This window comes from Ostrea edulis, chromosome 1, assembly GCF_947568905.1.
Source record: "Ostrea edulis chromosome 1, xbOstEdul1.1, whole genome shotgun sequence".
Lineage (NCBI taxonomy): Eukaryota > Metazoa > Mollusca > Bivalvia > Ostreida > Ostreidae > Ostrea > Ostrea edulis.
This window is the reverse complement of record NC_079164.1, coordinates 68,149,218-68,172,461: the sequence shown is the minus strand read 5'-3', so window position 1 is coordinate 68,172,461 and position 23,244 is coordinate 68,149,218. Positions and strand designations below refer to the sequence as shown.

At 34.1% G+C, this 23,244-nt stretch overlaps 1 protein-coding gene across 9 annotated transcripts in view; it reads left to right on the top strand.

Annotated features, from left to right (window-relative positions):
- LOC125645858 (lysosome membrane protein 2-like) overlaps nucleotides 1-22,395 on the top strand; it is a 51,529-nt gene extending 29,134 nt beyond the window's left edge. For 7 of the 9 annotated variants that reach the window (XM_056158124.1, XM_048871770.2, XM_048871732.2 and 4 more), the window contains 5 exons: nucleotides 690-763; nucleotides 3,898-3,949; nucleotides 8,993-9,157; nucleotides 17,103-17,208; nucleotides 20,227-22,395. In XM_056158124.1, coding sequence (XP_056014099.1) covers nucleotides 690-763; nucleotides 3,898-3,949; nucleotides 8,993-9,157; nucleotides 17,103-17,208; nucleotides 20,227-20,243 — 414 coding nt within the window. In that variant the 3' untranslated portion in view covers nucleotides 20,244-22,395. The remainder of the gene's footprint in view (nucleotides 1-689; nucleotides 764-3,897; nucleotides 3,950-8,992; nucleotides 9,158-17,102; nucleotides 17,209-20,226) is intronic. The other 2 variants (XM_056158138.1, XM_048871792.2) reach the window with 1 other exon arrangement.
- The last annotated feature ends 849 nt before the right edge of the window (nucleotides 22,396-23,244 follow it).

Here is a 23,244-nt window from a genome sequence, read left to right as displayed (position 1 = left end):
AACGTTTGAATCATTTGTTATTTTGTAAAGTTCTAACAGAGACATATATAATGGAGATTAGCAATTTCCCTAAGTCTCGTATTATCTCGCGGGCTACTGTACTTTGGTTAATATGCACCCCCTGATTTAAATCACGTATACCATCTTAGTAATTAAAGATGTCAAGTTAAAACCTTTCAAATCCTATCACTAAAACATTTCATAAGATATTTCACTTGAAAGGAAATTGAAAATGTTGCTTTAAAAGGCGACACATGACCAAAACGTGGCCAGAAATGGTTCCATATTTTTTTTTTTTTTTTTTTTTGCTAAGAGTATATTTGTTAGTCATCAAATCATTTCAAAAATGTAAAGTTAGATTTCAAGTTACAATAGGAATGAAGTAAACTCAATTTAACATGAATTTATCAAAACGATGAATAAAGAATAAGAACTTATACTTATAAATGGGACTGTCACATATCTTTAAGTAGTAAATACACCACTGAAGAAGATGAATGTCTCGCAGGTTTTAGTAAATCAACAAAATTTATACACTCTGTATTCTACTGAAGTGGATGATCGATCACTATTGGAAATGAAATGTTTTGTTATATAATAATGTCATCCCAAAAAACTCTCCGCAGTTCTCTTATTCTTTATCAGACATTTGTTAAACACTTTCTCTGGAGCATGTTCTCGGTTTTCAGAATATTGGTTGGGTGCTGCGGGCAGCTAAAAAAATTCAAATCAACTTGTATATTCAGCCAATCGAAGGATTTGAGTAAGTATATGCACTGATGCATACATTTTCGGACATATTTAAATTTTAGTTATATCCACAAAGAATATTAAAACTTTAAACAATTGCTTATATATTTTTGAGATTATGAAAGGGTTGATCAAAGGATGTTTTCAATTATCTGAGTTGTACAGTGAGAGAAGTCTGCATTGTACACATTCCCTTAAAGTGCACAGAACATCTGATGCACAGATCCTGACAGATTCTGCAACACGATTATATAATGCACAGTGAAAAGTATTAAGGTCAGTCTGATACCACAAATCAGAAAGATTTTGTGGATAACCATGCAGAATAAAGTTATGTAAAATGCAGTCATCCATAGTATTTTCGTCATAGGTTATGTGCCTTCTTTTATCAATGTAAAACTCTTAAAATGTCAAGAAAGTCAGAAAAGTTTGTGATGTTTCTATAAACCATAGAACAGCAAAAACTTTTTTTCGCGAATTTTGTATTGCTTTAAAGAAGCCATTGAAATACGATGTAGCCAATAACTCAACTTTAAGAATTATTTTTAGTATCCAAAGGCAGATCACTCCAAGCTCGAAATATTACAGAATTCGTATTCAAACTTTCTTTGGGAAAGTAATTTCAGTCATAGTCCCTCCCCCCCCACCCCCACCCCCTCTTTTTTTAATCAAATTAATATTTTGATACATCTTTTGCAATGAATCACAACTATTTCTCTATCAGCTAATGATAATAAAGTACACATGTTGCTAGTACTCTTTAATGTGTGGTGTACAAAAGTTCCATATTTTGTAGAACGATTATTTCAAAGGGGTAGGTAACTTGTTATTAAGTAGCTATGAAAATAATGCTTGCTCTTACAAAATTAGTAAAAAAAAAATAAAAATTTTAGTCGGCAATTGAAGAAATATCTAAATTGCATCAGTCAGTAAATTAATGAAATACTCTATAATATACAAAATACAGAGTGACAACAGAGTGCATGAAATATTGAAGCAATAAATTTCACCTGTCAGAATTGTTAATAATATTTAATTACCTTCAAGGTCAAGAGATTTTCTACTCTTTATTCTCAAAACTAAGGGATCATTCACTGATAAGGCTACATGTAATTTGTACAAAAAATTCCAAACATTTCACAAAAGTGCCACTATCTCTCTGACCCAGTTAATATATTTGAAGATTTTAAAATCAGCCATTAAAATTTTGAAATCATGGCAGTTGCTGTTTATCAGAGAAATGAATGTCTTTCACCTTTGAGATAAATTGTTAGCATGCACAGGAATAGGTTGCTAATGACATCCATTCTATAAATAGGAAATGATAAACAGAGTGAGCAATGATAATTCATATCTTGTCTTTATACCTCTGACAAAGTTTGGGAGTGTATGGGGATCCCACTGCTTGTTGGAGCAACAATTTTGTAAGAAAGCAAAACTAGATGTTTGTGCTCAGCACAGAGGTTGCTTAGAATTCAAGGATGTATCATAATACTAAATTAAGATCATTTCCATAAGGTCAAGGTCAATGGATAAAAAAGTTTGTAATTTGTGTACTAGTCATATCCTTGAAACATAGACATATTTATTATTCAAGGAGAATTAAAAATGCTCATGACAGATGGAGGGTTTGTGATGTAATCCAATGTTTAGACCAAGTTCACATCAACAATGTCAAGGTTACTGGGTAAAAGCAGGGTGTGAAAAAAATTCCACGACAACTTGTCCGTATGATAGTTGAACTCATCCCATATTTTCATACTTTGCTCACATAAATACAGTATGAGGACATGTGATTTTAATTCATGTACTGTTACGAATACATTGAGAGTGTGAGTCATTTATCAGTGTCTGAAACACATAAAAGTGAACCTGCACATCAGTCTCTGTCAACGTAAAAACAACAATGGATTATTCACTTCTTTGACGTCTTTCTAAGTTGCAATAAAGGGATGTTTTGTAATATACATAATTAGTGACATGCTCAGTATCGTTCTTTGTCAAATTATGAGTAAACAGTATGAACTCAAAGTAGATTTTAGTCAGAACATTTTTTTAAAAAAAAATTATTTTCAGATATTTGGAAATAAAATTAATTTAGCAGTTACAGAAAATTTTACTCATCATCAGGGACAAGTGCGTTATGGCATTCACTCGTTCGAAGCCAATTTAACTGGTCTGGGACATGTGGACAAATACTTTTTTCGCGCCCTAAACTAAAAGTGCAAAATTATAGTTAATTATTAATAGTAAACTTAACTCTGTACTTAGAACAGAGAGGCACTAAAAGTCATACTTTACACCTACCAATCGCAGTAATCAAGTGGTAAGGGTCCTCATTTTGCAAACAAGATGCCCAGGTTTAATTCTTGATCCTCTCTAAAGCGTTTAACATAGGTAATGACTGTCCCTTCATCAAGCACCCAACATTAGAAATGAAATGGGTCTTTTAAGGGAGCATTATCTGTAATTCTGTCACCAAAGATTGAATTCAATGAAAATTGCTCAGTTTATATTATATATTTCAGGAATGACACCAGTATTTAATTAGTTCAAACACTTTTTAACCTCTAAAGTGGTTTTGGTGATTAAATAGTTATTGTCTTGCAAGACAATAATATTCTTCGATCGATCCTCATATAATTCTTTACACTAGAAGTGGTTATCTTGTGTAGTTTTATTAGATTTCTCTTGTTTTTTGTACAAAATGGTTTTATTAGTCCTTGATATACATGTATATTCCTATGCCATTGCAAAAATGGTTGCCTCCACTTTCACAGATAATGCCCATTTATATATGACCTTCAAAACAGAGGTCATTTGTCATGGTAGGCATTGGCACAATAAAGAACCCTCCTTGCTACAGCTGTAAGTGTCATGCATGGGTAAAAATTTGTGGCACTTCACTTAAAGCTAGTGACCTCTCTGCATCAGTGAAAAAGGCTCAGATGGGATGTAAACATACAAACAAATGCACCCTGTGTTGATGATAAAACCAAGGCCATTTGGACAATTTTGAAGCCAATTGGAGAAAGATTGTAACATTTTCATTCTAGCCATGTTTTGTATTATAGACACATTACCCTTTCATACGTAGGGGGGATTAGTCTCATCAGGACATGTCTAATTCATTGTTTATTATTTCAGTGAAACATCTGGAATCACTCCAGTATTTCTACCTGTGTTTTGGCTAAATGAGGTAATTCATTATTATGTCTGTACATTGTAAAAACTCTACATGACTTATACTATTTGTTTTTGTAAAAACCAGATTACAGTGTATCATTTATGACACTGTTTTCATGTGAATTTCCTTATATCCAGAATGAATACTGAAGCCTTTACAGAATTGAGAAATTCATGTCCCTTAGTTAAATTAAGGGGTGCTGGGGTGGGTAATATATGGGTCATATGGAGAGCATGAAAAAGATTGTCTTGGCTATATAATAATTTTAAAGTTCATGGTCTTTGGATCAGGATTTCTAATGCTTGGGTAGGGCTGTATTGCTCATATCTTAAAATTGCATATTTATGCCCACATAATTAGGGATTTGAGAGCATAATATAGTTTTTGGTCCGTCTGTTTGTCAGTTAGTCTGTTTGTCAGCAAAAATTTTTAACCTTGGCCATATCTTTTGAATGAATGGTGATAGGGCTTTCATATTTCACATCTGTTACTTGTGACAAGACCTTTCTTTAGGTGCAAACATTTGACCTTAACCTTGGACTTTTACCTACTTTTGAAAAACTCTAACCTTGGCCATAACTCTTGAACTATTAGCGCTCAGGACTTTGCATTTCTTGTAACAAGACCATTCTTTTGGTATCAAGCTTTTTGATTTCATAACCTTGGAGTTTTACAATCTTTTGAAAAACTGAAACCTAAGCCATAACTTTTGAATGGTTAGTGATAGGGCTTTCATATTTGACATGTGTATTCCTTGTGACAAGGCCTTTCTTTGATTACCTGAATTACATTGCTGTTTCACAAATACATCTTGTTTTTTTTTACTTTTGGACGTCAAACTGACAATAAAGTAATGATGAGTAGGGAGGCCTTTGATTGGAAAACTTATTAATAAGCTACTGAGTTTGGCAAGTTTGTGAAAGATGTGCTCATTGCAACAACAAAATACTCTCTTAATATAAGGATTTTTTTGTTGTTTGATACTCAAGTAACTTACAGGGCCTCTAGCTACTTTAAACTTGGTTCAGGTGCCAGAAATACATACTAAGTATATGAGTTTATATCTGCACTGTTAACTCGCCAATGTTTATCCCCCACCCCACTCTGATAAAAAAAAAATCAGTGCTGTCACTTACTCTGTAACTTTTAACCTTGATCACAACATTCTTTAAAGTATACAAGAGAACGACTTCATATACTAGGGGAATAGAAAAGTCGAAGTATATATAGCATATCACCTTGTTAAATTGCTAATTTAAAAGATTTTGAATTCAGCAGAAATATCTTAAAATTTCAAATCTCATGAATTTTACTCAGTTGCAGAGATATTGTTAGACTGATGGGCTCCAATGTTGCCACAGGAATAGTAATGGCTTGATTCCCTTCATTCCCCCCTCTATACCTGTTTTATGTGTACGTCTATAAATAGAAAGACTGCACTGTTTTTAGCAATACATTTCCGAGTTGACATTGACAAGTGGCTTTGGATATGAGTGTCTTTCAGTTGAAATCCCTCTGTCAGTAGATGCAGTCATGATATAAAAAACAACTCTGGTCTGAATCTGGACTATACAATACACTGATTCCTCAATTTTATTGGAGTAAAATATTTCAGGATTTCAAAGCAACAAACAATAGTTCAAATGACTTAGAAAAGGGGAATAAGAATAACACAGATTGTGCCAAATTCATTAATGAAAGTAGCAAGTCTCTTTTTTTCATTTATTTGCTTATTCATGTTCGGATCATGACTTGCACATAGTAAGGCTTAGGGTCATATAATCTGTCAAGGATTCTTAGAGGGGAGATAATGCAAAAAGCAGTCATACTGCCTCATTTTGAAATCTGGCTACTGAATTTGTAATCAAAACTTCCAATGCTACACCTATCTTGTCATGTGCTACATCTTTGGAGGAATGTATGTTTGAATAAGCTGGAAACCAGGTCAAGATGACCTGAATGCATGGGTTCTTTCTTCATTTTTATTTGTTTATTTTGACTTTCAAGTTAGACCGTAATATCCTGCAAATTAAACATAGTTCCGCTTTCTGTAATACGGTGACCTTCAGAATATTGCTATTTCTGGAACCAGTACATTAAGTCAGAAGTTCAATGTCAGAGAGTCACAGGAGCTGTTTATAAAGACTTCTAGTAGACGCGTCCCTGTTTTAGAGGCCTACTTCAAGAACAAATGTAATGAAGTTCATTTAAGGCCTCAAAATGACTTTAGCATGCTGAAAGTACAACAGAATGCTGTTATACAAGTTTTCAAACTCAATTTCCGCTATCTTTGAAAGCATTTTTGTGCTTTTCAGAATATATTCCTCTTGTTTATGAATAATCAAATTTGTTCCTGGGCCAAGGAATCTTTAAACTGTTTCTTTTGATCTGTAGAAATGATTTGTATCTGGTTTAAATACCTTTTTAGCTCACCAGGGCCAATGGATTGATGAGCTTATCATAAAGCCCATGAAATTGCATGCAGTATTGATCGTGTGATGTGGGTAAAGTTTTAGGAATGTGTGCTATGTCTTTAAAATCTTACAGGCAATTTTTATTAAATTTGGCCTAAAAGTACCCTTTAGCTAAGGGCTTTAACATACACTAAGATTAGGTCTTAGGTATAGGGGAGATATGAAAACATATTAAAAAAGTAGTAGTTACCAATAAAGAACCACAGGTCAGATTTTTACCAAACTTGCATATAAACAGCATAATAAGATGAAAAGACCAAGATACTCACAGTAAAGGCATGGATGGCCTCAAGGTCAATTAAGTTTGACATAATTATGTCTTCCCTTCATCCTGAAAGGAGACATATTGTTTCAGTCTGATTTCTTAATCTCCTCTTTCCCAGCGTAATCTTGTCCGTGTCATAGCTTTCTATCTATTTTACTTGGAATTCTATTTGGCATGTAGATGCATTTCCATATAACTCTTTGTCATTTACCATCATGACCTTCATATGATATACCCTATTTCAAGGTCAAATTACTAGTAAATTTTTAACAAATTTTATTCTACTTAATTTCACCAAGGATTCTAACATTTGGTATCTAAGAAGAGGTAAAACAAAAAAATAGGTTGTCATATTTCACTCATGTCTACCTTACCCTCTGTTCCACCATAATTGACCTTGTTACCTTGACATTGATCTTAGGCCTTCTCTCTGAAACTTGATCTGTCTTTTAAGAGTGACTATGTCAATAAAACAGTAGCTATGATGAGATCATTTCACATGTGCATGGGCTGTGACAAACCTTTTTATCAGTATCATACATTGTTACCTTTACATTGATTTTTAGCCGAGTTGCAACGAAGTTGAACTCGGCTATTGGTTTGGTGATGCGGGCGGTTGGGCGTCAACAATTGGTTTCCGGATGATAACTCGAAAAGTTTACAATCTAATCAAATGAAACTTTGATATATTGTTGGGTACCAGGTAAGGAATACCCCTATTGATTTTGGAGAAAAAAGGTCAAAGGTCAAGGTCACAGTGACCGAAAATAGAATGAAAATTTCAGAAAAATTTGGTTTCCGGATGATAACTCCGAAAGTTTAAATCCGAATCAAATGAAACTTTGATATATTGTTGGGTGCCAGGTAAGGAAGACCCCTATTGATTTTGGAGAACAAAGGTCAAGGTCACAATGACCGAAAATAGAATGAAAATTTCAGAAATATTTGGTTTCCGGATGACAACTCAGAAAGTTTAAATCCGAATCAAATGATACTTACAGATATTGTTATGTACCAGGTAAGGAAGACCCCTATTGATTTTTGAGAAAATAGATCAAAGGTCAAGGTCACAGTGACCAAATATAGAATGAAATTTCAGAAATATTTGGTTTCTGGATGATAACTTAGAAAGTTTAAATCCTAATCAAATGATACTTGGATATATTGTTGGATACCAGCAAAGCAAGGTCCCTATTGATTTTGGAGAACACAAGGTCAAAGTCACAGTGACCAAATATAGATTGAAAACTTCAGACAAATATGGTTTCTGGACAGTAACTCGAAAAGTTTAAAACTGAAATTAGTTCTTCACAATTACATGTATAAATATGCCACATCATTCCTGACTTTACAATGTATCCCATGCAACTCGGCTCATGCACCCCTGGGTGCATATACTGATTTTATTCTAGATATTAGAGAAGGGGCTTTATATTTCAAAAGTATTTTCTATCAAACAGGACATGTGGAATGATGCAACAATTATTTGAACTTTTGACTTGGGAGTTGACATTTGACCAACTTTACATTACATATGTTTGCTCACTTAAGCATGCATGTACATACCAGTTGTAGAGATTTCCTCAGGTGAGCAGTTTAAGGCCTTTGGGCCTCTTGTTAAATTGTAGCAAAATGTCTAGTGTCATTTGCCTTTAACTTGCAATTAGAATGAATACCAAAAATATCCTCAGTTAAATAAGTTATGAAACATCCCTACAGGTTATTATCTGAAGTACTAAAGATTTTCAATTTTCTGTATCTCAAAAATACCTGATATTTTGAGCTGTTAAATCTGAAGCAAATGCCCTGGATGAAGGAATGCTCTCAGATATTAGAAGAGATTATAATTTATTTTTATGGAAGGGAACTACATGGTTCTTAGAGTGTAAGGTACATTTATGAATCACTGAAACTATCGCAGAAAGATAAGAATAGATTTTATGTTTTTGTGATTTATACTTCATGACTTTCATTGATCCGCATCAAGCATTTTAGTGTTTATCTTGTTCTGCATTCATTTTGAAAAAATAAACAAATTAAAAAACTTTTTACACTACTTGCAAGTGATATTTATATATTTTGTGTACCAACTTGATTTAAATTTCAGAATGAAACACTATAATTGCTTAAAGGCACTTTCATTCATTTACAAGGTCAATTATCTCCTAAAATTACATTTCTTAGTTTATATCCTGTATGGTGTCATATAATTTCAGTAAGAAAAATATATCACCATTAGACATTCTATTTGCCTTTATATTTATGGTACATATTTTGCATTTGACTTTTGTAATCTTTTGGTAATTGATATTCCAGAGTGCTGTGATTGATGAGAAAAATGCCAAGATGTTAAAGAACATGTTGTTTACCCCGCTGCAGGTGGTGCACGTGGTGGAGATTGTCCTTATAGCAGGAGGGTCTCTGCTTATTGTAGCAACTATAGGGTACACCATATATAGGAGACAGAAAAAAAAGGAAGAGGTAATTTTATGCAAGAAGTCATTCTGCTTATTTGTTGGATTATTACAAAAATAGAAATCAAGCTCAGATCGCAATATTTTTATTTTCCAACAATGGATTATTCTCAAACAATTTCAAAATAATGCAGAAATTATCTAAAAGGGACTGATTCATGATTTCCCTCCAAAATCAAGGTTATATATACATGTATCATGACAGAGGCTCATTATAGAGGTTATTATTTGTTTTGAAAACAAAGATTGAGGTGTGTTATTTTTTACGAAGTTTTCAAAATAAATGGATATCTATCCTAGTTTATTATATATATCACGTTTCAAGTATGATTTAGGTAAAATATGTCATTTAAAAGTTGAATTTGTAACTGTACAAAATTAAGAAATTAAGATGCTTTAAACATGTTAAATTTTAAAAATTAATATTCCACTGGTTTGTTTGTAAACATAAAGAGACTCGAGTCTTTGTTTACGTAACATAGAGTTAAGGCTAAAATATTGCTCTTATCCTTGCATTCAGAAGGACCAAAATGGTTGTTAACTTCAAATGAGTTATATTTTTAATTTTTTACATCAAAATTGAAAAATACATTTTCAAAACCCGTCCCTTTGATACTGTATTTACATTGACAATTTTTCTGAAGATCCTCTGTTAAAAAGGAAACCCACACACAATGGGAACCCAAATTTTGCACATCAGTTCTGTAGCCTTCAAATTGGATGCTGCACGAGCAGTTTATGTTTGCAAACAAGATCTGATTAATAAATTAATTTCTGAACCTATGAATCCTCATTCCTCATTGGCAGTGAAACTTGTGGCAATCCTATTAAAAAGTCCCAAAAGGTACTGCACCAAACTTATGGAGGCTTAAATTTAAAGAAGAGTGCTAGAAAAAATAACCCTTCATAGAATAGTATATCAATAAAACTTGAATTCCAGGGTCTAAGTTAAAGATACGAATATCATTTTTAGGTTTCCTGAGTCTGTGAGTTGACCATCATCTTAGTTGTTGGTCATGCATCAGTCATAAACTTTTGAACATTTCCTGCTTCTTTGGAATGGTTGAACAAGTTTCAATCAAGGGAAACAACATTTGTGAATTTCATGGCCCCTACCTCCCAGGGGCCCCGAAAAAATCTTATTCCTGGACATGAACCAGCCAAACTATTGCCATGGTTATAATAAGCAATGAGTCCTTCACCAAAGCTGAGATTCATAACCCCTGGGTTTATAGATGTAGGTTCATGCCACAGGTTGGAGAGTTGGTTATTTATTAAAAATGCATTATATCTTAGAAAATCTTCTCTTTTACTTCTCAGCATCAAGGAGGCAAAATGTTTGCATCATCATAATGGGCATTAAACCCTCTACCAACAGTGTGAAATTCATAACCTCAGGTACCAGACTGGGGCTAGATTGGTCATATACATTATGTATTCAAAATGCAGTAGAAAATCTTCTTTACTGCTGGACATTAAGAAGACAAACTGTCTATATAATTATGGACACCAAGCAGACAAATTGTTTGTATAATTATAATGAGCAATGTGAAATTGATTACCCCCAACGTATAAAAATGGAAAAAAGTACATGTATAAAAAGCTTACAGGTAGCACAAAATGTTTAAAGACCAAAAACTGTGCATACTCAGATGACCATTATGAACCATGGGCCTCTTCTTTTTATTTTTGTTTTTTCTTTCTTTCTTTTTTATTCTTTTTCATTTTTTTTTTGTTTTTTTTATTTTTGGGTTTTTTTTGTTTTGTTGTTGTTGTTGTTGTTGTTGTTTTTAAATTGTTTTGTTTTTTGTGGTAGTTGTGGTGGTCAAAAAAGTATTTTGCTAGTAAAAAATAAGATATTCCTTTTTATGCCAGACATGTCATATTACAGTACGGCACATTGCATCCTTCCATCTGCATGTGGGTCAGACAAAGCAATACCTGTAAAGCTAGGATCACGTTAACTTGTTACACATGTTACCATCCAGGAGAGGAAGAAGCCATTGTTTTTCAAGGTCAAACTTACATGGTTATTAAGCTAGGATCATCAAACTTTGTACACGTTTGCAATGAGTGAGAGAAAGAAGCCTATTGTTTTTAGGTCACCTGAGTCACTCAGATGACCTATTGCTTAGGCCACATCAAATCGATTCTCTGGTTCTCAGACAATTGTTTTTCAAAAAATAGGTAGGTAGGTAGGTAGCTAGGTAGGGGGTTTAGTTTTTAGCTCTTCTGAGCCGAAGGCTCAAAGAGCTAATGCTATGGCCATTTGTGCGTAAACTTTTTAGAAAAAGGGCTATAACTCAAGAACCCCATGGCCAATTTTTTTCAAATTTGTTACAGGGTATCATTGGCCCAAGGGCTTTCATACATACTAAATAGGGGGATGTGACCCTTTAACAAGGGGAGATAATCAGGAAAATACAAACAAAAGTAGTGGTTGCTAAAAAATCTTCTTCTCAAGAACCACAGGGCATATTATCACCAAACTTACATATAAGGATGAGGATATGTTGTAGATTAAAAATTGTTCAAGGCATTACCCTGGGGCAAAGGGCGTGGTCTCAAGGTCACTTCAAAGTTGACCTAAATTTAAAAAAAATTTAAATTCCTTAAATCTTAGATATTTTAGTCATTATAAGGACTAGGATCATCAAATTTTGACAGTTGATGCATCTTAGGACCTTGTGTCAAGTTGTCTCAAAAGTAGGTCACGGTGACCTACTTTTTGAATTTTGCAGGTATTTATTTTAAAATTAATTTTGATGCATATCTTGGACACTTTGAAGCCTATGATCATCAAAACTTGTCAGTTGGTGGATCATGGGACCTTGAAATGTGTCAACTGAAAAATAGGTCACTGTGACCTACTTTCTGAATTTTATGGCTTATCATTTATAGATATATTTTAAGTTATTTCAAATACCGAGAGGTTTAGAATCATCAAATCTTGTAAGTTGATGCATCTTGAGGCCTTGAAACATATTTATGAAAAAGTAGGTCACAGTGACCTACTTTTTGAATTTTGCAGATATTCAAATTTCACATTTTCAATTTTAGATGCATATTTTGGGCACTGTAAAACCTAGGATCATCAAACTTTGTCACTTGATGCGTCTTCAGTCTTCGGTTTGTGTCGACCAAAACGTAGGTCACCGTGACCTACTTTTGGTATTTGACAGCTAAATTACTATATTTCAGACACGATTTGACCTACAATCATCAAACTTTGTCAGTTGATGCATCTTGAGTCTTCGGAGTGTATCGACCAAAAAGTAGGTCACTGTGACCTACTTTTGGCATTTGACAGTTATATTTATATATTTCAGTCACTAATTGACCTACAATTATCAAACTTTGACAGTTGATGCATCTTGAGTCAACGGAGTGTGTCGACCAAAAAGTAGGTCACCTTGACCTACTTTTGGAATTTGACGGCTATATTTATATAATTCAGATACTATTTGACCTACAGTCATCAAACTTTGTCAGTTGTTGGGTCTTGCATGTTTGAAGAGTGTTGACGAAAAAGTAGGTCACCTTGACCTACTTTTGGAATTTGACGGCTATATTTATATATTTCAGATACTATTTGACCTACAGTCATCAAACTTTGTCAGTTGATGGGTCTTGCATGTTCGGAGTTCGCTGACCAAAAAGTAGGTCACCATGACCTACGATTGGAATTTGACAGCTATATTTCAATATTCAGATACTAATTGGCTTAAAATCATCAAACTTTGTCAGTTGATATTTCTTGGGTTCTCAAAATGTGTAAACCAAAAAGTAGGTCACATTGACTTACTTTTTTTGAATTCTTAGGATTTAACTAAAGATTTAGAATACTAAGAGGCTAAGAATAGAAATGGTGGGGTTGTACAATTTATCAGAAGAGCGATTCTAGGCCCTTGGGCCTCTTGTTCAGTTTATCTCCATGTCACAAATGGGTAGGGATTTTTTGTCCGTGGTTTTTTTTTTGTGTGTGTGTGTGTGTGTGTTGTGAAGATCGAAAGTTAGAGTCTTACAAATTTTCACTGTTGAAAAACCTTATTGCTGTCAGCCGTTTTGTTTCGACCTACGAAAACGTCATACTTCAACTCGGTCTTGCTTTCATCAATTTGTTCCTTCACGGTTTCAATTTCTTTAAATTCACCGCCCAGAAGTTTCTTGCAAAGCGTATCAACTGTCAAGGATGAGTCTACCGGTATAATTGTCCATGAAATAATCTGTTTTGAATTGAAAATAATCTCAATGCTGACAGAACTGTTTCTGTCGCCGTATTGTACACATCAACTAAGCAGCACGTCTTATTCAACAAGGCGCTTTACGATTTCGGCGCCAAAACACGAATTTTATTTTGACGGATCAAATATGGGCGGCGGCGATTTTTTTCTGGGGCAGCAATAAACTTGTGTCAGCAGCCGATTTGGGGGGGGGGGGCAGTGTCTGAGAACCAGAGAATCGATTTGATGTAGCCTTATTGGTCTGCATTTGTTGTTGGTTCTCATGTGCTAACAATTGAACATTTTTAACATCTTGATATCTTGATAACTACCATTCCAATTCTTTTCAAATTTGGTAATACTATGCAGAATCTTTGGGACAAGGAAGACATAAATTGAAAATTTTAGGATTCCTGCACCCTTGGGGCCTCAGAGACAGAGCAAACACTGCCAAAAATTGACCAATTGTCATAATCTTCTCTAGAACCAAACATCTGTAAGAAAAACTAAATACAAAGTCGTGTAGAGCAGTAAGTCTTCTACTAAAATCTTAGAATTCATGATCCCCGGGGAAGAGGTTCTGACCCTAGTGCAGGGCTAAACTTGGCATATAGTGTTTATGTGTAAAAAAAAATTTAAAAAACACAATTATTCATTAATGCTATTGATACTAAATTGAAACCAAATAGGTATTTAGAAAAAAGCCCTTCACCAAAATTGTAAATTTCATTATCCCAGGGGTAGGGGTTTTGGTTCCAGGGTGGAACCAAAATTATTATAGTGATTATGAAAGACTTTGTCTTTAATTTTTCAGATACTGTATAAAAATTAAATGCACATTTAGGAGAAGCAAAGGGGATGTACCAAAATTGAATTTTACAATCCGAGGTTCTGACTCTTGGCGGGGTCCAAAAAGTCATATAGTGTTAATATTACATAGTACATTATGTAAGTCTTCCATCAGTATGAGTACTTTGTGGGGCATTTGTGTATTAAATTCAAAATATCAGAATTTAGCTTAGATATGCAGAATAGGAAAATTATTATAGATTTCATAGGCCTTGGGGCTAGTGATACATTTTAATTCAGGTGACCAATAAGGTCTCTTTTGACCTCTTGTTCAAGGTCAAACTTACATGTACATGAGTAATTTTACAGGCACAAATCAAACAGTACTAGTAAGTGTAGAATAAACAAACATGATATACTCAATCATCATAGATAGAATGTATTGTGATATGGTGAAGTGCTTTTGTGTGTTTGTCTGTTAGTACATCAACATCTTGTGGGAAGAATAAAAAGAGAAATAAGTCTAGAAGAATCAAACTCCGTAACGTGTTTCCCATTGTGAGAGGAGGATGTCTGTGATTTCTCAAGGTCAACGGTAAAGGCTATACTTTCATTGATAATTGTAAAGGAAAAATAGTTCCAATAAGGCTGGGATCATCAAACTTGGTGTGCATTTCCCAATTGTGTTGGTGCCGAATACATTTTGAAATACTTTATTGACCAGGGGTGAAATCTTAGAACTAACATTTTATTAATATTCTCTGATATAAGTGAAAATGTTGGAAAAACTGTCAGAGCCATTTTTACCAAATTAATGGTTAAATGGTTGTTAATCCTCTCTTTTTAAATTACTACTGCATTACTGAATATACTAAATGGATACGTTCTGCAGCATGAGTATATAGATTTGATTACGTACCAACTTTTTGTCGTATACATTTGTAGATGTTTAAATCAGAAGAGTACTAAATGACACTAAGCATGTTAATTCTGGCATTTTCTTGAAATATAGCTTTACACTAGTATTTTTTACTAGCAGTTCTGAATGTGTATCCATCACAAACTTGATAAAAATGAGAAACGGATACTATATCATGAACATTTATGCAGACACAGGGTTTTCTTTGAGTCTGCTTTCTGTAAGTTTGGGTCTGGTTGGTTCTACAATACATGTATATATTAGCCATCTAAATGGTTAATGACAATGACTGCAAGACTGAATTGACATTTATTCCCGTAAGACATTGGCTAGACTGGTCCCCGATTTGATATCTCATCAAGAGATTGCAGACAGGTAGGCTTGTTTCCAATGTCAAGATTCAACTCATTGGTGGCAGTGATCCGGAAACATGAAAATGAAAGTAGGATATTCCATACATGGTTGTTTATTAAAACAATTTTGATTAGGTTGCTAGGTTGAGCAAAAAAAGATCACTTCATCAGATATGTTTTCCTCATTAATTGTTCTCTTTGAAATTGATAGTGCTGAGGCAGAGGGTCCGCGGCGGGTACACATAGACCAGACTCTAAAATGTCAGAATGCAAGACAAGAGGTCATGACTATGTCATATTAACCTGTGACATCATAATTAAGCATTTAACTGCTGGTATTCATAAATACACATTTCTGGGTCTCAGATAAAAACCAAGCCTCTACACAAGACCAGAAATATTAGAAACAAATATCATTTTAAAGCAGTAGTGCTTTTATGAAACCGTATTTTCTATGTCTAAATATACTACATTACTAGGTTATGTAGCCATAATATGATGAAAATGTCTTGGATTTAATGTGTAATAAGGTTAACAACAATGGAGCAGTTTATATTTTGTCACAAGTGTTGGGGTTTTTTTCGTGGTGAATTTATTATTTGTCCATTGTCTGTCATCATCGGCATAAACTTTTCACATTTTCATCTTCTTTTCCAGAACCACTGGTCCATTGAATTTCAACCAAACTTGGCACAAAGCATCCTTGAGTGAAGGGCTTTCAAGTTTGGTCAAATAAAGGGTCATGCCCCCTACAAAGGGGAGATAATTACAAAAATACAAATAAGGTGGGGTCATTTAAAAATCTTCTTCTCAAGAACCATTGGGTCCGAGGAGCTGAAATATAAATGAAAGCTTCCTGACATAGTGCAGATTCAGGTTTTTTAAAATCATGACCCCTGAGGGTAGGATGGGGCCACAATAGGAGATCAAAGTTTTACATACAAATATATATATATAGGGAAAATCTTTAAAATCTTCTTCTCAAGAAACACTGGTCCAAAAAAGCTGAGATTTACATGAAAGCTTCCTGACAGAGTGCAGATTCAGGTTTGTTAAAATCATGGCCCCCGGGGGTTAGGATGAGGCCACAATAGGGGATCAAAATTTTACATACTACATGTAATATATAGAAAAAACCTTCTCAAGAACCCTTGTGTCAAAGAAGTTTACATATGCATGAAAGCTTCCTGACAATAGAAAGCAAGCTTGTTGTGCAACACTCAGGTGATGGGTAAAGCTCATTTAACTCTCTATAATGCACTTCTGTATTACCATATAACCCTAACTTTTTGTGAAACCTTTGAAATACATTAGACAATAGATTTTGATCATTAAAAGTGAAAAACAAAATTTTGGGGAAAATCAAGAATCATTCTCTTTAAGGAGGTATGCTACACCAGGGAAATTTGATATGGATGAAAATTGGAGGATATGTACAACAATATTTCAAAATTGAAAACTTTCAAATTTACTTTATTTAGTAAAAAAAATGCAGTTTTAGTAGAAAGCAATCTGAAAAAAAAATTAAAACCCCTGCTGGACTCGAAACCGTGATCTACAGTTCAATAGTCAATGTGCTAACCTACTGATCTACTCAGCTAGGCGATGATTTTTTAAATGAATAGGCAAATATTGCTCATATTTATATTTTAATCCATGTTTTCAAAGGCATTCTATGACGATGTAGAGTACCTCCTTAAACACACAGGTGCTGCAAGACCAATTCAAAGTTTGGTTTCTGATGAACAAAACTTAAAGAATTGCAGAGAAACAAGTAAAACATTCTTCATTTTGATAGCTGCAGAACAGAACTGTTGCACTCTGGGGAAAATATTGCTATGATCTTGCCTATCCCAATTTTTTTTTCAGCGAGATAGAGTTCTGCAGATATATGAGATATATGTATGTGCAAAAAATGTTCTAGGTTGCAGTAATTTTTTTTATTTCACTTGAAATTGAAAGTTATGAAATGCTATTGAAAAATGAGAGAAGAAACCTTGACTTTGTTTTTGTATCCTGCTTATTCTAATTTCACAAACTGCACATTTTATTTTTAAAAACATTGAATTTTAAATAGCACAGAAGCAATTTCGAATAGATTTAACTTTTTGTATAAGGACATTAATCATCGGGGAAAATAAGTCTTTTAAGCAATTCATGTAACGGTAAAGAACTTGTAATTTCCTGATGCTCCCAGCTCTTGTCTGTGGAGGCTTCTTCAACTTAACCGCCTCTTCTCTTGCTCCCCCCTAATCCTCTAAGCTAACAAACAATCACAAACTTCAATTTAGTTGTCTGCAGGTTGCTTCACTAGATATCCTATTGCATTCTGATTTTACAAAGTTGTTGTTTGTAAGAAGTTATTAGCACACTTGTTGCCTACTGCTTCTTAACTGCCCTTCCTTCACCTTTCCTAAGAAGCCATCAGGGGTTTTATAGATGTAAAGAATCTAAATGTAGAAAAACGGTCAGGAAAATTGATACCTGTAACGTGCTTTGATACTGATGCAAAGTTCAAACAAGAAAATTAGTAGAGGTTCCAAGAAAAACACAGGGGATGCTACAGCGAGAACACAGGGACGTCATATAATGACAGTCATATGAACTCATTGTGAGTTGTGTTGCAGTGTGTAATTGTCTTATTTAAAATGCAGGGCCATAAGATAAGATCAGACTGACAGGGTAAATATCAGTTAGGGCGTTAGAGGAAGCAAGGGGAGGTAGTGGGTATTTTGGACATAAATGTCGGACATGTTAAGGAATCAAAATGAAGGACAGGGAAAACTATGTTTCCTTTATAAGATATGACAAGATATTAGGAAAGGAACTCGTTTGTAGGAGATGTGAAGTTAGAGAGCAAGGCTAACCATGTTATCGTTTATATTGATGTAACATGTGCACGAGTGAAAGTTACCAAAATAGAAAAATTCAAATATTCGATTTAAGGTGAAATGAACAAAATAGAGATTTTTTCCCAACGTTTTTACGAAATAGTTGTGTTAGAATGTTTTTAGATGCACAGCTGCCAAGCAGATGGTGCAGGTAACTGGTTTGATCTTCTGAGAGACTCTGTCTTATGAACATACTGCATTCATTGTAAGTCTTGAAGATGCAAACTTCTGCAATGCTTTATTTACAATATTCTTAAAGAGATGAAAATTATCAGATGCAAGTCAAACATGAATGAAGGCAATGTATTTTACATTTTACAAATGGTCCAAATGTTTGATGTTCATAGAAAATTTGATTATAAACAGTATGGCAGAAATTGATCATCTCGAAAAACTGTTTTGGCAGAAGTGGCCATCCAGAATATATCTAATAGTGTGTTGCTTGATATCGGCTGTTTCGATAAACAGTCTATGAGTTGCTGAAAGCTTTAGCTGTAAGAATACTTAAATGTTGTACATGAAAAGGGGAAATGCATAAGAACATCAAACATTATTCTAAAAAAGATTGGATAACTGATACCTTAGGAACAGGTAACAAAAATACACTGAGTATGAATTCCCAGAGAGTCGAGAATGCAAAACATCGTTTCTCTTCAAAATATCAAGAGATCTTGCAGAAATCAGATACAGAAATATTTCAAGGGTAAATGAGTGATTTGAAATTTTTGGTTTGAATTTTTATGTGTTCTGAATATGTCGGTGGTGATAAAATCAAAGATTTATGAATGTTGCTATTGATGTGCATGTAAATTTTTAGACTCAGGTAGATGATAAGGAATTGAGCAGGAAATGGTCACTATCTAATACAAATTCTTGATTATGTCGGAAGATATCATTGACATTTATTAAACATGGATCCACTGGCTGGTCGTGACTGATCCGTATTACATTCCTTGCTGATTATCAGCATCAAAATCCTCCTCTCACAAATAAATCTTTTTTAGAATATGATTCTATTAAAACGTATATTTCTTAGATATTCTTTAATAATGATCTTTGTATTTGTTTATTTTTAAATTTTCGCATGTTATTACCAAGTCAGATATTAGTGATATTGAAATGGGTTACACATTATTCTCCCTTAATGTTAGGTGTCCTCTCAATATAATTACTATGCTATCATTCTGCTATTCCAGGGTCTATGTAGAAATTCAGAAAATCATACGATACAATTTACCAATGGGAGATCTTCATTGGGCTTTGAACCTAATGTAGCTTAATCACATCTATGACATCGGGGTATAATACATTACATAGATATGCAGTGAGAATGAACTGTGTCATTAAGACTAATAAGAATAGAACAAAATATCAAGTAGACTTCACATTTGTCACTTTAAAGATGAGATTATTGAAATTTATAAACTGAAACATGCCTTTTCCCAATTTTTTCATTTTCACTTAGCTTGACTGGAGTAATAACACACTACTGGGTTTTTTTAATCGGTATTTTAATGGCTTTTGGCTACTGTCTACCGTGCATATCAATCTTGAAAATCAATAGGGATGATCACAGAGGTTTGTCGGAGGATAATCATAGACTGGCTGACACTGTAGAATGCAAGAATGCAGTACTGCCTATTTTAACATTTCAATAAATTCCCTCATGTTCTAAAATATAGGAAAACAGAAAAAACAGTCAGTTGTTGTAAAAGATCAGGTATTTAGATGACTATAGAAGCAGATATTATACCCACCCATCAACTGAGAAGCGGTATTGGAATCATCCTGTCCCATTTTCAGTATTTCACTCTAGCATATCAATTTCACACGTGACTGTCCAATTTAACTACCATATAAATGATGCAATGCTATATGTCATCTTCTTTTGCATTTTCCAGGAAACACTGAAAAATAATGAACAGACAAATAGCAGTGAAACTAGTCCCTTGATTGCCAATTGAACTTCGTGACAAGTAATAGTGAAACTAGTCCCTGATTGCCAATGGAACTTCATGACAAGTAACAATGAAACTAGTCCCTTGATTGCCAATGGAACTCCATGACAATGCTGTGGAAAACCTGTGATGTCAGAATCTTATTCATCATCAAAATCTTGAATTCTGGGATTATAGCAATTCATTCCTACCTCAAGTTTAAAGTGCTAGAAATTGTAATACCAATTGTTTGCTCAAGAACAGAGAGTATTCCTTGATGATATTATTAGTGTTATTTGCAAGAATGATTTCGAGGTATATTGATATTCAATATTGCAGTATAGGTACTGCTTTATACTATGGTATTCTAGTATTCTTTTCATGACCTCTGCTTGTGTTGAACTATCGGATATATGATAAAGTTGTGATATGCTCATATTTGATGAAAAGAGATTTTAGTGTGCCTTAATCTTCCACACTCTGTGCCAAACTGAGATTACAGAAGTCCCTTCTATGCACAATCATTGTTAAAATTTTGAATGTCTTGTGTACATTTGTTACTGTTCTAAAGAAACTACCCAAATCATTGACAGTTTCTCCTCATGGCAGACATATAAAATGCCTTTTGGGACTTCCTATTGATAGTTTTGGTTTTTTTGTGTCTTTCTTTGTGTCTGCAAGAGATTGATACTCTAAATTTTCTTAAACTCATGGCTGTAAATCTTTTGCTACTTTTAGAATTAACATTGCTTCCATTCTCCCTTATATATCCCTGTCTTGGTCCCTAGATATCTTACAATATGCAGTGTAATTTTGATTTATAAGATGCAAAAAAGTTAACCCGTGTTCATTATTATACCCCCCGCAACAAGTTGTGGGGGGGGGGGGGTATACTGGAATCAGGTTGTCCGTCTGTCTGTCTGTCCGTCCATCCGTCTGTAGACGCAATGGTTTCCGGGCTCTAAAGCATTATCCTTTCCACCTACTGTCACCATATCATATATATATGGACTACCCATGGGATGAAGATGTTCCCTATCGATTTTGGGGTCCAAAGGTCAAGTGCACTGGACATTGAAGTAGCAATATGGTTTCCGGGCTCTAAAGCGTTATCCTTTCCACCTACAGTCACCATATCATACATATGGACTACCCATGGGATGAAGATGTTCCCTATTGATTTTGGGGTCAAAGGTCAAGCGCACTTGACATCGAAGTAGCAATATGGTTTCCAGGCTCTAAAGCATTATCCTTTCCACCTACAGTCACCATATCATACATATGGACTACCCATGGGATGAAGATGTTCCCTATTAATTTTGGGGTCAAAAGGTCAAAGGTCAAGCACACTGGACATTGAAGTAGCAATATGGTTTCCGGGCTCTAAAGCGTTATCCTTTCCACCTACAGTCACCATATCATACATATGGACTACCCATGAGATGAAGATGTTCCCTATCGATTTTGGGGTCAAAAGGTCAAAGGTCACGCACACTGGACATCGAAGTAGCAATATGGTTCGGTTTGTCATGCCATTTCTTTTTTACACTCAAAAAAGAGGTAGTTTATACCTATTACCAACACCCTTTGGGAGATTGGGGTAAGCGGGGGGTATTCTTAGTGAGCATTGCTCACAGTACCTTTTGTTTTCAATCTGCAACACTTCATATTTAAACTATTTTTTTCCCGAACCTTTGTCAATAACTTACATGTACATATATTCAAGAAATGAAAATCTTCTTGGTCACAAGAGGTTGTAATCACAATTCTGGTTTCATTCATAAATTCTGGAATTCGTTCATTTTTCACTTCAATAACTGTCAGTAATGAGTGAATTACATGTACAATGCAGTTTGGTAAATATACAGTGAAAACTGCCTTATCCCACGTTTCACTGGACAAATCTTATTCATTCCGAATCTATTTTCATTTTCTACTTTGTATTTTCATTGTTTATTTTTTCCATTGTTTATTCCGACACACATTGTGTATTCTGACAAAAAATTGTCTTCCAGTGTATGTCGGATTAAACATGTTGCACTGTATCTATTGTTCAATACCGTTGTACTATATAAATTTTACCATGTATCTGTCTTCAAAAGAAAAGATGTAATAAAAAGGTTTTAATATAAATGATATCTTGTGTTTCATTTGAGAAAGATTTCTGTAAAATACATGTATACTGGTATTTTTATAGACACACATGTTCACTGTCACATATTTATTACAATCTGCAAAATTTAAAGAGAAAATGATTGGGTTCCTAAAATATTAGACAGATGTAAATTCTTCAATTCATCTAAAGCATCATTTATCCTGTGTGGGTTTGTACCTCTAATCTACCACAAACACAGACGAAATTGTAAGCAAACGTCTTTTAATCTATGTTAACCATCAGCTGCACCTAGAAGCCACCAAGTGTTTGTCGTCAGTCATATTTACAGTGGAGGTACAGTTTTCTTATCCAAAGAGCAAATAGAGACACAATGCAATGCCCTGGTTGTGTGGGTGGAAATACAGTGGAACTTTCTTGCAGCACAACTATATTGAATCTGTTATTATTACGAGAGCAAAAAGTACAAAATAATTTATCTTTTCTCAACCACAAGAAATTGTGCAAGTTGCAAAATTTGAAGGTCCTTGTATATTTGAGATATGATAGGGAGAATTCTCACAATCATTTATCATTGAATACCTATATACCATTACCTGTCAACATCATTATATCATTACCTGTCCTCAACATCATTATATCATTACCTGTCATCATCATTATATCATTACCTGTCATCATCATCAGTATATCATTACCTGTCCTCACCATCATAATCATTACCTGTCATCATCATTATATCATTACCTGTCCTCATCATTGTATCATTACCTGTCCTCACCATCATTATATCATTACTTGTCCTCACCATCATTATATCATTACCTGTCATCATCATTATATCATTACCTGTCCTCACCATCATTATA